At 61.0% G+C, this 13,564-nt stretch overlaps 1 protein-coding gene across 1 annotated transcript in view; it reads right to left on the bottom strand.

The window, feature by feature from the left end:
* The window catches only part of LOC115287209 (rho guanine nucleotide exchange factor 2), a 26,450-nt gene that overhangs the window by 3,070 nt on the left and 9,816 nt on the right, over positions 1-13,564 (bottom strand). Inside the window, exons 2-19 of the mRNA XM_029933454.1 lie at positions 13,213-13,357; positions 11,145-11,212; positions 10,793-10,856; positions 10,152-10,281; positions 9,831-9,940; positions 9,598-9,744; positions 8,872-9,122; positions 8,578-8,703; positions 8,082-8,199; positions 7,569-7,817; positions 5,348-5,424; positions 4,608-4,777; positions 2,968-3,035; positions 1,003-1,200; positions 633-752; positions 473-540; positions 337-372; positions 78-137 (exon numbers count right to left, since the gene is read on the bottom strand). Coding sequence (XP_029789314.1) covers positions 78-137; positions 337-372; positions 473-540; positions 633-752; positions 1,003-1,200; positions 2,968-3,035; positions 4,608-4,777; positions 5,348-5,424; positions 7,569-7,817; positions 8,082-8,199; positions 8,578-8,703; positions 8,872-9,122; positions 9,598-9,744; positions 9,831-9,940; positions 10,152-10,281; positions 10,793-10,856; positions 11,145-11,212; positions 13,213-13,357 — 2,205 coding nt within the window. The remainder of the gene's footprint in view (positions 1-77; positions 138-336; positions 373-472; positions 541-632; positions 753-1,002; positions 1,201-2,967; positions 3,036-4,607; positions 4,778-5,347; positions 5,425-7,568; positions 7,818-8,081; positions 8,200-8,577; positions 8,704-8,871; positions 9,123-9,597; positions 9,745-9,830; positions 9,941-10,151; positions 10,282-10,792; positions 10,857-11,144; positions 11,213-13,212; positions 13,358-13,564) is intronic.

Genomic DNA, 13,564 nt, shown 5'->3' with positions numbered 1-13,564 from the left:
CCCCCCCCCCCCCCCCCCCCCCCCCCCCCCCCCCCCCCCCCCCCCCCCCCCCCCCCCCCCCCCCCCCCCCCCCCCGCCCCACTGACCTGGAGGCCGTGCAGGAGTCCATAGAGATTGACCAGTCGCTGTAAGGCTTCCTGAGGACAGAGGAGAGGGGGGACAGAGCCCAAGTTTCAGGATGGAAGAGCTGCCCAGAAGGTGACTAAATGTGGGCTTGGGGACAGTTGGCCTCCGGACACTTGCACACCTAGACTCTTATGGACACCACTCCAAACTCGGCTCCAAGTTCTCAGACCCACCCCCCTCCAGCCAGCCCTACTTCACAACCCCTCTCACCTCCTGGGGAGCCCGCAGCTGATTTCCATTCCGATCCTGCAGAGACAGGCAAGGCTGAGGACTCAAGCGAAATGTCCCCAGAGCCCCGCTGCCCCTCCCTGCCCTCCGCTAGCGCCGGCACCTCCCGCGGACCCACCTTCTGGCTAGAGTCGGAGTCCGCCCGGCAGAGCTCGATGGAGCCATTGAAGGTTCTGGCCTCACCATCTGGGAGGAGGGAAGGAAGGGCCGAGCTGGTGACCCCAGGGCCCTGCAGTTTGGCCCCTCCCAGCCCCCACGGTGGCCCGGCCCGCACTCACTGGCAGTGAGCCCAGGACTCGTGCTGCCCCCGCCGTCGGGGTCCACAGGCAAGGCCGGCTCCCGGGGTGTGAGGAGCAGCTCCGCGCCGGGCCCCACCAGGAGGTCCTTCAGGCCCTCCACTGCGCAGAAGGGAGAGGTGAGGACAGGGGCCGCGAGGATCCTTGGTGGGGGTGCCCTCCCCCCAGCTCGGGCATCACCCAGGCATCGGGGGAGCCCCCTGCACAGGAGGGCTCCCTCACACCACCGCCTGCAAGGCAGAGGTTACTTAAGCTCCCCCCCCCCCCGCACCCCGGCACCCCCATGGGTGTGTGTCCATATTCTGGGATGCCATGTGGGTGGGCCCGGACCCTTCCCTAGGGGCCCCCTCACCCTCACGGATGGCATCCTGCAGCAGCCGCTCGCCACGAGGGCACTCCAGGGACTCAGAGCGGAAGAGGCCCCTGGGCAGGGTGGGCAGGGTCACCCCCCCACCGTCGTCTTCCACCTGGAAATGGGTCATCTCGGCAAACAGCCCGACCTTCTCCTGCAGCAGCTCCACCAGCGCCCGGTCCTTCTGCTGCAGCTCCACTGCAGGGGAGGGACGGATGAGCACGGAGAGCCCAGGGCTGGGCTCGGGGTAGGACTTAATTCTGAATTTTTGGCATTTATATAAAAAATAACATTTTTTGGGAAAAGCAATACATGCACTTTTTTTTTTTAAGTAGGCTCCATGTCCAATGTGGGGCTTGAACTCACGACCCCAAGTTCAAGAGTTACAGGCTCTACCGAGTGAGCCAGCAGGGCACCCCTGCACCTCTGTTAAAAACAGACCTACGCCAGCCTGTGGCTGCAGCTGTTCATCTTCCTGGGACGGGAGAATCCGGACAGATTTCATCTGGGCACACGGCCGCCCGTTAGCCTGCACCCTGCAGCCTGAGCTGCAGCGGGACACTGCTACCGACTGACTTCTGGCCAATGGGCAGGCTGCCTCTCCGGGTCAGCCCTTAAAAGAAAGAAGTCATAGAGGTGCCTGGTGCCTGGGTGGCTCAGCTATACGTCCGACTTCGGCTCGGGTCATGATCTCCCAGTTCATGAGTTCAAGCCCCGTGTAGGGCTCTCTGCTCTCAGGGCAGAGCCCGCTTCAAATCTCTGACCTGCCTTTTCCATCCGCCCCTCAAAAATAATCATAATAAACAAACATTTAGAAATAAAAAAGGGGCGCCTGGGTGGTTCAGTCATGTAAGCATCTCTTGGTTTAGGCTCAGGTCACGACCTCATAGTTTGTGAGTTTGAGTCCTGTGTCAGGCTCTGCACTGACAGCAATGGAGTCAGCTTAGGATTCTGTCTCTCTCTCTCTCTCAAAAATAAACTTAAAAAAAGAATCTTGAAGGGGTGCCTGCGCAGCTCAGTTGGTTAGGCATCGGACTCTTAATTTTGGCTCAGGTCATGATCTCATGATTCGTGAGTTCGAGCTCCCTGTCAGGCTCTACGCGGACAGCAAGGAGCCTGCTTGGGATTCTCTCTCTCTGCCCCCTCCCCCACTCGTGCTCGAGCTCACTCTCTCAAAAATAAACATTTTTTTTAATCTTGAAAAAAAAAAACCTCTCCATGTTCCTTCCCACCTCCCTGCTAGCTGGGATGCAGATGTGCCGGCAGGAGCTGGAGTCGCCACTTTGGACAGGGGGCGGGGCAGGGGGTTGTCCTTATGTAAAGACAGTGGTCAGGCCAGCTGACCACCCCGCACTTCCCACCTCCGGGCTGGAGAGAAATCACCTTCTACCTTGTTTAGGAAACTGGGTTTTGTTGGCCCTTTCGTATGACACTTCATAGTCCAACTGATACGAGTAAAAAAAAAGTAAGTTAATGTCGCCACCCTGGTGTCCTGGTCCCCTTCGCCGGCCACCACGGTGGTGATGGCGTTCTGGCGGTGCTGCGCGCTCCTTCCCCATCGTCTTTACACCTGTGGGGGCGCACACGGGGCGCTGTTCTCAAAAGTGTCTGGTTTTTTAAAATTTTTTATGTTTCTTTATTATTGAAACAGAGAGAAACCGAGCATGAGTGGGGGGAGGAGCAGAGAAAGAGGGACACAGAATCGGAAGCAGGTTCCAGACTCTGAGCTGTCAGCACAGAGCCCGACGCGGGCTCGAACCCATGAACATGAGATCATGACCTGAGCGGAAGTCGGACGCTTAACCGACTGAGCCCCGCCCCGGCGCCCCTCAGCCGGGCTCTCTTACCGATACTTCTGGTTATGGACCTACTCCGCCCTCGTGGGCCACGTCACCGTTTAAGTAGCTCCACAGTACCCCATCGTGTGCATGCGTTACAATTACCGAGCTCTGTGCACGGACTTACTCTTGATTCGACGTAGGTAAGCCTCGTCCTCGGTCTCAATCAGCGGGAAGTCCTCTCTGGATGGGCATCTGGAGGGGCAGCAGGGTGGGTTGGAATCGCCTCCTTTCCACGCTCTGTGCTTCTCCGGTCAGAGTCCCCAGTCCCCGGCCCTGGCTTCGTTCCCTCCCGACCCCCCGCTTCTCTTCACACCGTCCCCCATCTCCATGGGTGTGTGTGACCCTCCGCAGGCCACCTGTGAGGGGCGCCATGGGCACGGGCAGCCACGGGCTCTGGCATTCAGCAAACGGGGCCCAAAGCCCCACACCACCATTACCAGGTGGTAACCTCTGTATTTCTCATCTGAAAAATGGGTATGATCTCTTCTCCTCAGGTTTTTCGTTAGAATCAAATGAGGTAACTTAACAGTGCTTCGAACAAGGGAAAAGCTCAATCAATCGATTACAAAGAATAAAATTAATTCTAATGTTCACAATTACGAATATGAATGCTGTTAACAAAGAGGCCCCCAGGGATCTACCTTTAATGGCACAGGTGTTTTGCATGGTTTTCCTAGAATAGGCAATATCCTACTTTTGTAAGTTTTGAAAAATTTGTTCAAAAGTCTAAATTGCAGAAGTAAAACAAAAGGTTACATATTACGAAGTGGAGAAAATCCAGTTCTAAAAAGCTAAAAAAACTTACAAATATCCTGACTGGGTTTCTCTCTTGGCATCATCTCCAAGAACCCGTTCGGAACGTTCTACACGCACTTTGTTTTCCGTCATCACAAGAGACACAGCACTGATGGCCTCAACTCTAATGTGTGTCCCACGGACGCGGGAGGGTGGCTGAGGTAGCGCACTGCGCAATCTCCTTCCTGCCTCGCCCGGACGGGTCTGCGCGTGTCACATGTCACCCTCTCACCTCCAGGATCCATGCTTTCATTCCCTTTCTCATTCAGTTTTAGAAAATAAAGGTAAAATGCAACCCAATCCGAATAACAGCCCACTGCCTACAGACCAGGGTGTTCACGCGCCTGAAACTGGACTGTGGCCGTCAGACAGGCCGCCAGAGGGCTCGGGATTAGGACTCGGGGTTGGGGGTTAGAGTTAGGGGTTGAGGGGTTGAGTTAGGGGTTAGGGGCTGGGGGCTATGGGTTGGGGGGTAGAGTTAGAGGTTGGGGGTTATGGTTAGGGGTTACGGGTTGGGGGGTAGAGTTAGGAGTTAGGGGTTGGGGGTTAGAGTTAGGGGTTGGGGTTAGTTGTTGGGATTAGGGGTGCAGGTAAGGGGTTAGGGTTAGGGGTTACAGGTTAGGGCCAGGTTCAGGTTAGGGTCCAGGTTAGAGTTATGTGGGGGTTAGGGTTCGGGGCTGTGGTTAGATTTAGGGTTCAGACACTGGGCAGGGGCAGGGGCAGGTGACAGCCCCAGCCCCAAGCCCTCCTTCCCTTGCCGGCTCACAGTGCTGCGCGGCGGTCAGGGTTGTCTAGTAGAAAACAGGAGCTTACAGGATATGAGAACACAGGTGACCTTTCCTGCCTGGGCCATCGTGTTTCTCCCCCAGCCTCGGCCTCCACCTCTGAGGCCCGGGTTCTTGTCCCCGGGGAGGGCGTGCGTGGCCGGGGCCCCTGGCTGCGGGCTCCCCGCGGCGCGCGCACACTCACACGCGCACGCTCTGCTGGATGACCCGGATCCAGGTGCTCCGGTCGTCCCGGGACGCCGTGTGCACCTCGTACATCTCGGGGGGCGCCGCGCTGATCAGAAACATCCCCTTCTCCTGGTTGGCGATGTCCCGCACGATCAGGTTCTGCAGTGATACCACCGAGGGCTTGTCCTGCCGGTCAGAAAGGACGGGTCAGCCTGGGAACCCCACCCTGGGGCATCGGGGTCTTCAGTCTCTCTGGAAAACCCAAAGGGGTGAAGAGCCAGCCTGTAACGTGCGCCACAGAGCTGTGGTGCAGCCAGAGGGGCCTGTGGGGCCCATGTGACCTCCGAGAAGTTCATAAACTTTAAGGATTATTGCGGCGCCCAGCTGGCTCAGTCAGAAGAGCATGTGACTCTTGATCCCGGGGTTGCGGGTTCAAGCCCCGCTCACGCTGGGTGTAGACATTACTAAAAGGTAAATAAACTTAAAAGAAAAAACACATTAAAAAAACCCGTTAAGGCTTACTTTCCCCATCTACACAAAGGGGATTAATAACAAACAGGCCCTCCTGACGGTGTACAAGTGCCCGCACACGGGGCAATACACGTTGGCTGCTTTTATTTCTTATGCTGGAACAGTATCACTGACGGTGACAGCCGGGTGACTCTGGAGGGTTCTAGGGTTCTTTCCGGTTTGGGCAGAGAAGGAAGAAAGCTGGGAGCCCCCGTCCGCGCTGAGAGGGGAGGGGGAGGGTCTCACCAGCGCCGGGAAGATGTACTTCTGGTCCTTCTCCTGGAGAAACACCAGCACGTCTGTCATCAGCAGCATCAGCACATCTGGGCAGGGGGAGAGGTGGGAGAGCAGCCCGCATCAGAGGCCTGAGTGGCTGCCCACCTTTCTCAGGGTCCAGGCCGAACGTGTCCGCTCCGGGCTCTCAAGGACCCTCTTCCTGCCTCTGTTCGCTCTGGTTGCTTCCTCTCACCTCCCACCTGCCCGTTCTCTCGGCTCCGAAAGGCCGGGGGCGAAGAGGCACATGACACCGGTTGGAGCGGCCTCGAGGCCAGAGACGATGGCGGGGGACCCCGCTGCCTCTCAAGGCACCCTTCACTCAGCTGAGGCTGGGTTCTTACCCCGGGGCTCCAGACCCAGGCCGTCCGCTGCTGCATCCAGGCGCTCTGCAAACCTTCCGAACTTGCAGATGCAATTTTACACATTAACACAACAAAGACGTGTGTTTTCTGGGTAAAAGGGCCCAGAGTTCTGGGGAGAGCAGGAAGGGCCACCCTTTTTCAGCCTTTAAACCCCATGCCTTGGCTGGGGCGCCCGGGGGGCTCAGTCAGTTAAGTGTCTGACTTCGGCTCAGGTCATGATCTTGAGGTTTATGAGTCTGAGCCCCGCATCAGGCTCTGTGCTGACAGCTCAGAGCCTGGAGCCTGCTTCAGAGTCTGTGTCTCCCTCTCTCTTGGACCCTCCCCTGCTCACACTGTCTCCCTCTTTCTCTCTCAAAAATAAATAAAACATTTAAAAAAGAAAAAGAGTCCGACTTCAGCTCAGGTCATGATCTCATGATTTGTGGGTTCGGCCCCCGCGTCGGGCTCTGTGCTGACAGCTCAGAGCCTGGAGCCTGCTTCATATTCTGTGACTCTCTTTCTCTCTGCCCCTCCCCTACTCATGCTCTAGTTGCTCTGTGTCTGTTAAAAATAAACCTTAAAAATTTTTTTTAAAATAAATTCCATGCCTTGGGGCGCCTGGGTGGCTCAGCAGGTTGAATGGCCCACTCTTGATTTCAGCTCAGGTTATGATCTCACTATTCATGAGTTTGAGCCCCGCGTGTCAGCTCCATATTGTCAGTACGGAGTCTGCTTGGGATTCTCTATCCCTGTCTCTCTGCCTCTCCCCTGCTCCTGCTCTCTCTCATTCTCAAAACAAATAAAAGTTTATATATATTTTTTATTTCTATGCCTAGCAACCGACGCAAGTGTTTCTGGCTACCTGACCTAAAACCCCCGGCCAGCACATGCCCAGGTCGCGGGAGGCAGGAGACAGCAGGCCCTCACATCCACCAGTCTCACAGCCGAGTAATCCCATCTCCCTCCCCCGCCCCAGGCCTCCCTCTTTGTCCTTCTCTGTCCCACCTTCCAGCCACTCAGATCCTGAGTCCTACACTTCAACGCCACAGGGAAGGGAAAGGTCAAGTCCCCAACACTCAGATGCCACAGTCAAAAAGAAAAAACCACACGCTCACCCTTCGCCCTTGGAGATCTTACTAAACTGTGGGCACACAGAGGGGAGGGCTTTTGCTAAATGCTTCAGAAATAAAGCTCTCCAGCCTTGCTATTTTTAACCCCCACGGTTTATATTCTTAGCTGCTGCGTGGGAGGGATGGAAAAGAGAGAAAGGGATGAAGGCAGGCGCCAGCTCGCACTGCAATCCCCAGCCTGTGGAGTGGGGATTTCACGACACGGGACACAGGCGCAGGCCCCAGGGAGAGGCTCCCTCTGTCCCCCACTCCTCACCCCGAGGCCCGCTGCTCTCTCTGCTCCTTGCTTTAAGTAGAAAGACTTGGCCGGCGCAGTCTGGGAAGAGAGGCGGGGAAAGCATGGCCCCCGCCCCGCTCGCTGAGTCTTCTCCCTCCTGCCTGAGCCTCACTGGCCAGCTCCCTGCTCCTTCCCTGGCCGCGTTGCCAAGCTCCTGCCCATCCTGTGGCCGCACCAGCTGCCCCGATCTTGCCCCTGGTCCTCAAGTTGCTCTTTCTCATCACGACTGGTGGCTCTCTGGGCACGAAGGACCAAAGAAAGGGGTATATGCCGACCAGGAAACCTGTGTGTGGTCCATTAAGTTAAACACAGAGCTCGGACTTGTGCTGCAACAGAGGCCCCCCCAGAGGCAGGGCTGCTGAGAGGGGTCCTAGGGGCTGGATTATTCTCCCCTCTAGACCTGGCCCCCGGCCCTCGCCGGGCCGGTCGCAGTGACCACCGACCTTTGAAGCGGCCCGTCGCCGTCTTCCAGAGCAGGCAGCCGTCATGGATGAGCCTGCGCCGCAGAAGCTCCTCGCGGCCGAACGGGCCCTTGCCGGGCACGGGGGTCTGGGCCCGAGGGTCCATGCGGTGGTAGATCTCCTGCAGGCGGGCTCCCTTCTCCAGCTCGTGCACATCCTGGTCCACGTTGGACAGTAGCTCCTTCACCAGCCCCAGGGCCGTGGTCAGGTCCCGGCGCTCCTCCTCGGTCCCTGGGGCCGAGGGTTGGCATGAGGGACAGCCAGCCTGCTTCCGTCCCGCCCCGTCTTCAGATGCTGCCCAGGGCTCCGCAACTGACCCTGCCCTTTCCCTCGGTCACTGAGCCTTTTCTCACCCGACAGTCCCCCCCCCCCCCCCCCCCCCCCCCCCCCCCCCCCCCCCCCCCCCCCCCCCCCCCCCCCCCCCCCCCCCCCCCCCCCCCCCCCCCCCCCCCCCCCCCCCCCCCGCCCCCAGCACTCCCCGGGCCCCTCCCTCACCGTGGGAGTGCTGGAGGATGCGGCTGATGAGCACCGGGTACTTGGTGATGCGCTGGGTCACCAGCAGGATGCACTCCTGCACCCCATGCCGCTTGAGTACGGCCGAGCGGGTCACCTTCTACAAGGGGACAGGCAAGGCTCAGGGCCGGAGCAGGGAGAGGGGAGGGCGACAGAAAGAACCCTGGGTTTGGAGCCTAAGCTCTGGTGCGGGCCCTAACTTGGCCATTTACCTCCTGCTGGCTTAGGGGGCTGCACCTGGAATTCAGGGAGCACTTTCTGTGGGTTTCCTATAAGGACCAACCAAGGCAGCACCCGGCTGGCTCAGCCAGTGAGCGGAGGACTCCTGATCTCTGGCCGTGAGTTCGAGCCCCACATTGGGCATTTGCTTTACAGCTATGAGGGCTTACTGCAGACAGGCTCCACGGGCTCGGAGAGCACTCAGTGCCCCCCAAGAAAGGGCAGGCTCTGTGCCCAGGTCCTGGAGACGCCCGCTCACCCGAATGAACTGCTGGAAGCGTTTGTCCCGAGCATACAGCTCCTTATAGAGCTTTAAGGCCTTGGTGTGGCGGCTGCAGAACTCGGAGTAGGTCTTCCGCATCTGCTCTGCGCTGGGTCCTGAGAACTAGAGGGCGGGGATGGGTCAGGAGGAAGCCCCGCCCCTGGGTATAAGCCGCGCCCGCCACACAAGCCCCACCCCAGACGCCGGAGGGCCTCAGGCCTCTCCAGCTCTCCTGGCTCCACCCACCAGAGTCTGACCACGCCTCTGCGTGTGGGTCCTGCCCCTTCTCACCTGGTTGATGAGCAGGTCCCCCAGGCGGGGAATGACAAAGTTCCTGGTGCTGCCGGGGCACAGGGCTTGGCGCCGACGCTCCAACAGCTGGCCCAGGAAGCGCGTGTGGATGTCACTGAGCTCGTCCACGCAGGGGAACAGGCCCTGGACCACTCCCGGCTCCAGCTGCAGCTCTTCCAGCATCCCCGTGCGGAAGAGGCGCGTCATGATCTTCAGCGTCCGCACGTGGTGCAGCTCCGTCTGGATGAGCTCTGTGCGGACATGGGTCATGTGGCCTCTCCTTGGCGTGGCTACAGCTGATGGGGCCTAGGCTGGGGGGGGGGCCTCAGGGCTCATTTCAGGTTTTTAAGGTCTCTTCCAGGTTGCCACCCTGCACTGTGATGGCTTCAGAGGACTTTCTAACCATCTTGTGGCTTTCTGCCTTGCTACCTCGGGCTGCTTGAAGCCAAGAAGCACGGGCTCTGTCATGTGCCCCCGCCCCCAGTGTGGTGCCCTGCGTGGGACAGGCAGGGAGTCAAGGTGGAGAAGGATGCGGTAAAGACAGGGCCTGGGACACCAAGAACCCAAGAGGTGGAGGCATAATGGCAACTTGTGGGGTAGAGGTCAAGGTCTGGGGGGCCAGTGGGCTAGCAGGGTCTGGGGGGAGGACTGGCAGGGTGTGGGGGTGCTGGCAGACAGAAGGACAGATAACAGTTCCCAGTCAAGGTCAAGGAAGAGGAGGCTTACCATAGATGACATCCTGCTGCTTCATCACCTCCTTCTTCTGCTGCTGCAGGAAACTGCTGTCCACAGCTAGGCTCCAGGAGTCGGCTGCAAAGTCCCTCTCGTCCGTCTCAAAGTCACTCATCAGCTCGCTGTAGATCACCTCTCCACCTGGATGTCAGTGGGGCCCACGACTCAGAGCCCGGCGCTCCTCGCTGGGTCCTGGCCCTGGGACCCTCCCCGCCCATGGGGCTCACCTTCATCAATGAGCGACTCCACGGACAGGGCCCGGTTCCGCATGTTGAGGGAGTCTGTGGACTGGGACAGGATTCGGCGCAGCCCCAGGGGGGACTCGTCACTGAAGTGTCTAGGGAAGAGGGTCTGTGTCACCCGGACTCAGACAAGAGATCCCCCTCAGACAGGGGAGTGAGGCTGGGGTCTGAGGGCCACTCACCCTGGGTCCTCCCTCCCTGTCCGTCCACAGTTCTGAACCCAGGGCGGGAAGGGCCCCTCAGGCTTCCTGTTCCCCAGTGCCCCTCTCTGCCCGCCTGCCGACCCCTCCCCGAGGAGAGGCTCACCCAGCGATGTTGGTGGTGGAGACGCTCTTGGCTAAAGACAGGGAGGAGCGGCCGCGGCGAGCGCCGAGCAGGGACTGCCGGAAGCTGTCGGAGGGGTAGATGGCGGAGCTCGGCCGCTCCCGGGGGGCGGCTGAAGGGCAGACCGGCAGGTGTCAAGGCCGCTGCCTCCCGGGGCCCAGGCCTTCCGGGCCCCTCTCCCACCCCCGCCCTGGTCCCCGGTCCAGGAAGGATCGCTGTGGCGCCTGCTGACATGTGCACAGAACCTGTCTTGTCTCAGTTCTTCCCCAAAATGAGCCTATGAGCCAACTGAGGCTCAGACACGTTAACAGGCTTGTGCAGGGGGACTCAGCTGGTGGCTGAGCGGGGACTCAGCCTCTGTCTTTCTGACTAAGCACCCACTCCTGCTGGGACACCAGAGCTGTCCGAAGGGGCTCTCGACAGCTACCTCGGACACTCCCCCAGTGCACTGGCCGTGCCTGGGTGACCGGCCAACCGGGCCCTCGCCCCCATCCAAACCAGCCAACTCCCCATCGCTCCCGGCACCCACTTCCAATTGAGGGGGCAGCATGGCGCGCGGGCTGAGAGGCCCGAACCCGGCGGGGGTACTCAGGAGGGGTGTCCCGCGCACCCGCACGACTCACTCTTACTGCGAAGTGAAACGGACTGCAGGGCTGTGCTGCTCTTCAGCAGGGCAGCTTTCTGTTGCTGTGAGACAGAGCGAGAGAGACATGGAGGACAGCTGTCACCAAGGGTCACGCCCGCAGGCCCCTCGGGAGCAGGCCGGCGCCACGGCCAAGGGCAGCAGGGCAGCCGAGCCCAGGGCCGGGGGGCCGTGTCCAGAGCAGGAGGCTGGCCGCACGGGGCCTGAGGCCTGGGGCTCGGGGTGTGGGCTGCCCCCCGGCGAGGAGAGGTGTCAGGAGCACAGGGCGAGGCGTGAACGGAGGGCACACTCACTACCCTCTCCCCCAGCCCGCGCCCTCCCTGCCCTCTCACCTTCTGCTTGACCTTGGTACAGTTGGCGAGGGTGTCTTTACAGCGGTTGTGGATAGTCACATTGCAGGCTGGGAGGGTGGGGTAGAGAGGGTGAAGGGAGGGCCAGGTGGTACAGGGGGGGACGCACCCACATGCAGACACCCGTCTCCCCCTGGCCACACAGCCTCAGAGACGCCCCTCTTCCCAGACCTCTCAGCCCCTGCCACCGCCGTCCCTCCCCTCCCCTCCAGCAGGAAATGGGCGAGGGGACGGAGGGGCCACCACAACTAAGCAACCCCAACTCAAAGGTGACCTGAGGGGTGCGCCAGAAGCAAGCAGGGGTGACGGCTGCCAGAGCTGAGCTCAAGGAGCACAGGGGTGGCTGAGGAGCAGATGGCAGGGGACGCCCACGGGCCAGGAGAAGGCGCAGAGCAGCGGGGGTGGGGGCCCAGGGCAGGGGGCGGCCAGTGGCCCCAGAGCGCCCAGCTCGTGGTCCTAACAACACTTCGGGCAGATTCAATTACCCTCATCTTACAGACCAGGAGCCCGCCTCCTGCAGAGGTCAGATCACCTGCGTGGGGTCAGCACCCCAGTGGCAGAGCTGGGATTTAAACCCCGCTGTGCTCTTTCTGCTGAGCCTCATGTTCACCCACGAACTGCAGCCAGGCCTGAGCACTCCGGCGGTCGGCGGAGCCGGGGCTAGGCCGGGCACAGGCCCTGGCCGGTCTCCCTCCAAAGCCCGCTGGCTTTTCACATGGCTCAGCTCTAACTCCTGCCCTGCCCCCCTCTTCCGGGCCTGGGGCCTGCCCCCCCCCCCCCGGGCCGGCCCCCAGCCCCACACTCCACCTGCTTCTCTCCCGTCACCCACCCTGCCGTGGGGCAAAAGAGCAGGACGGAAAAGGGAGAGAGGCCAGGCCACGGCAGTGAGGCCCCCGCTGTCCCTGTCCCCAACGCGCCTCAGCCCCTGCCCTCTCCCGCCTCCTCCGCCTTGTCCAGAAACACAGGAAACTCTGCCGACTTCTTCAGACAATACCCAGCCCCAGGCTCACTTCCACAAATACAAGGCCGGCAGGGTGGGGTGGAAGGGAGGCCAGGAGGGGGCCGAGGCTGCCCCGCTCCCCCAGAACTCCCTTTTTCTACCCCTAGCACCCAGTGTCTCTGGATCAAACCTCCGCTTTCCACCTGCTCTCAAAATAGCGCTTGCTGCCTGCCTCCCCAGTTCCCCTGGCAACAGGCTTCCCCACGGGGACCTCTGTCAGGCCTCTGCGGGGTCCAGCCAGGGATCCCTCCTCTCCCTCCTAACTCTAAGTGGTAGTGAGGGAGCGGGAGGCCTCACTGGGTCCTCAGGGGGCTCCCGCCCCCATCCCGCCAACGCAGCAGGGCCGACCTCAGACGTGCTCCAGCCAGAGGCGGCTCTGCTCGGAGCCTTCTGTGCAGGCGCGCAGGCGTGCGGGGACGGGGGCACCCGCTTTCTACTTCCTGCATGCGGGGCGCCCCTCAGATGTGGGTGAAGGTCAGGAGTTCCGCCCAGGATCCCTCCACGCGCACATCCCCGCTGCCCTCCCCCTTTCTCACTGTCTATCGGGTCACACTAGAAATCTGAGACGGCCAGTCCTAATCCCATCCTCTGCTTCAAACTGCAGAGACTCGAACATTTCAGCTCCACCCAGTCAATAGAAAGGGAGGGGCAAGGGGACCCTGACACCCCAGATGTCCAGTCCTGTCCAGGAAGACGGGCAGGACCAGGTGCCAGGCCGAGCCGGCCACCCGGCTCCCCCCCCCCCCCCCCCCTCACAGGACAGTCCTGACCCTTCCCCCTGAGCAGTCCCCCTAACCCTCAGCAGCTGCTCGGGGAGCCAGGGGACAGCCAGCGGACAACAGCTGCAAGGGGTGCCCCCCAGCCCCCCCTCCCCTGGGCCTGCTCCGGCCACCCTCTCTCAACAGGGAGGGAAGGGGAGTGAGGGATCAAGCATCTGGCCCTGGCACTGGGCCCGGCCGGGGCTCCGACAGAGGGACCCTGTGCACCCAGGGCAGGAAGGGCAGCGGGCAAGGTTAGGGCAAGGTTAGGGTCAGGGTGCAAACGACTCACTGGGGCAGACGAGGGCCTCCTTGGCCGTGATGCTCTTGTTGCAGGCATAGCACATGGTCATGCCCGACACGGAGATGGTGGTGAAGAGGTGCCCGTTGGTATAGCGGGCGTCCTTGGCTTCCTTCATCTTCTCCTTCTCCCGGGTCTGTGGAAGGGGCGAGAGAGATGGGAAATGAGGCTGGAAGGGGCCAGGCGCCCGAGGTGTGTGGGGACAGGTGGAAGGCAGAGGCTCGGGGACGATGCCCGCGTGGGGCTGCCGGAAAGATAGCACTTCCCACAGGAGGGCCGGCCACGGTGGGGGCAGCGGCCGCCGGCGGGCACGACCGGGCTCGGCCTCGCCGGGCCCCGGCCT

Source organism: Suricata suricatta, chromosome 3 (assembly GCF_006229205.1).
Source record: "Suricata suricatta isolate VVHF042 chromosome 3, meerkat_22Aug2017_6uvM2_HiC, whole genome shotgun sequence".
Taxonomy (NCBI): domain Eukaryota; kingdom Metazoa; phylum Chordata; class Mammalia; order Carnivora; family Herpestidae; genus Suricata; species Suricata suricatta.
This window is presented reverse-complemented; position numbering and strand designations above follow the sequence as displayed.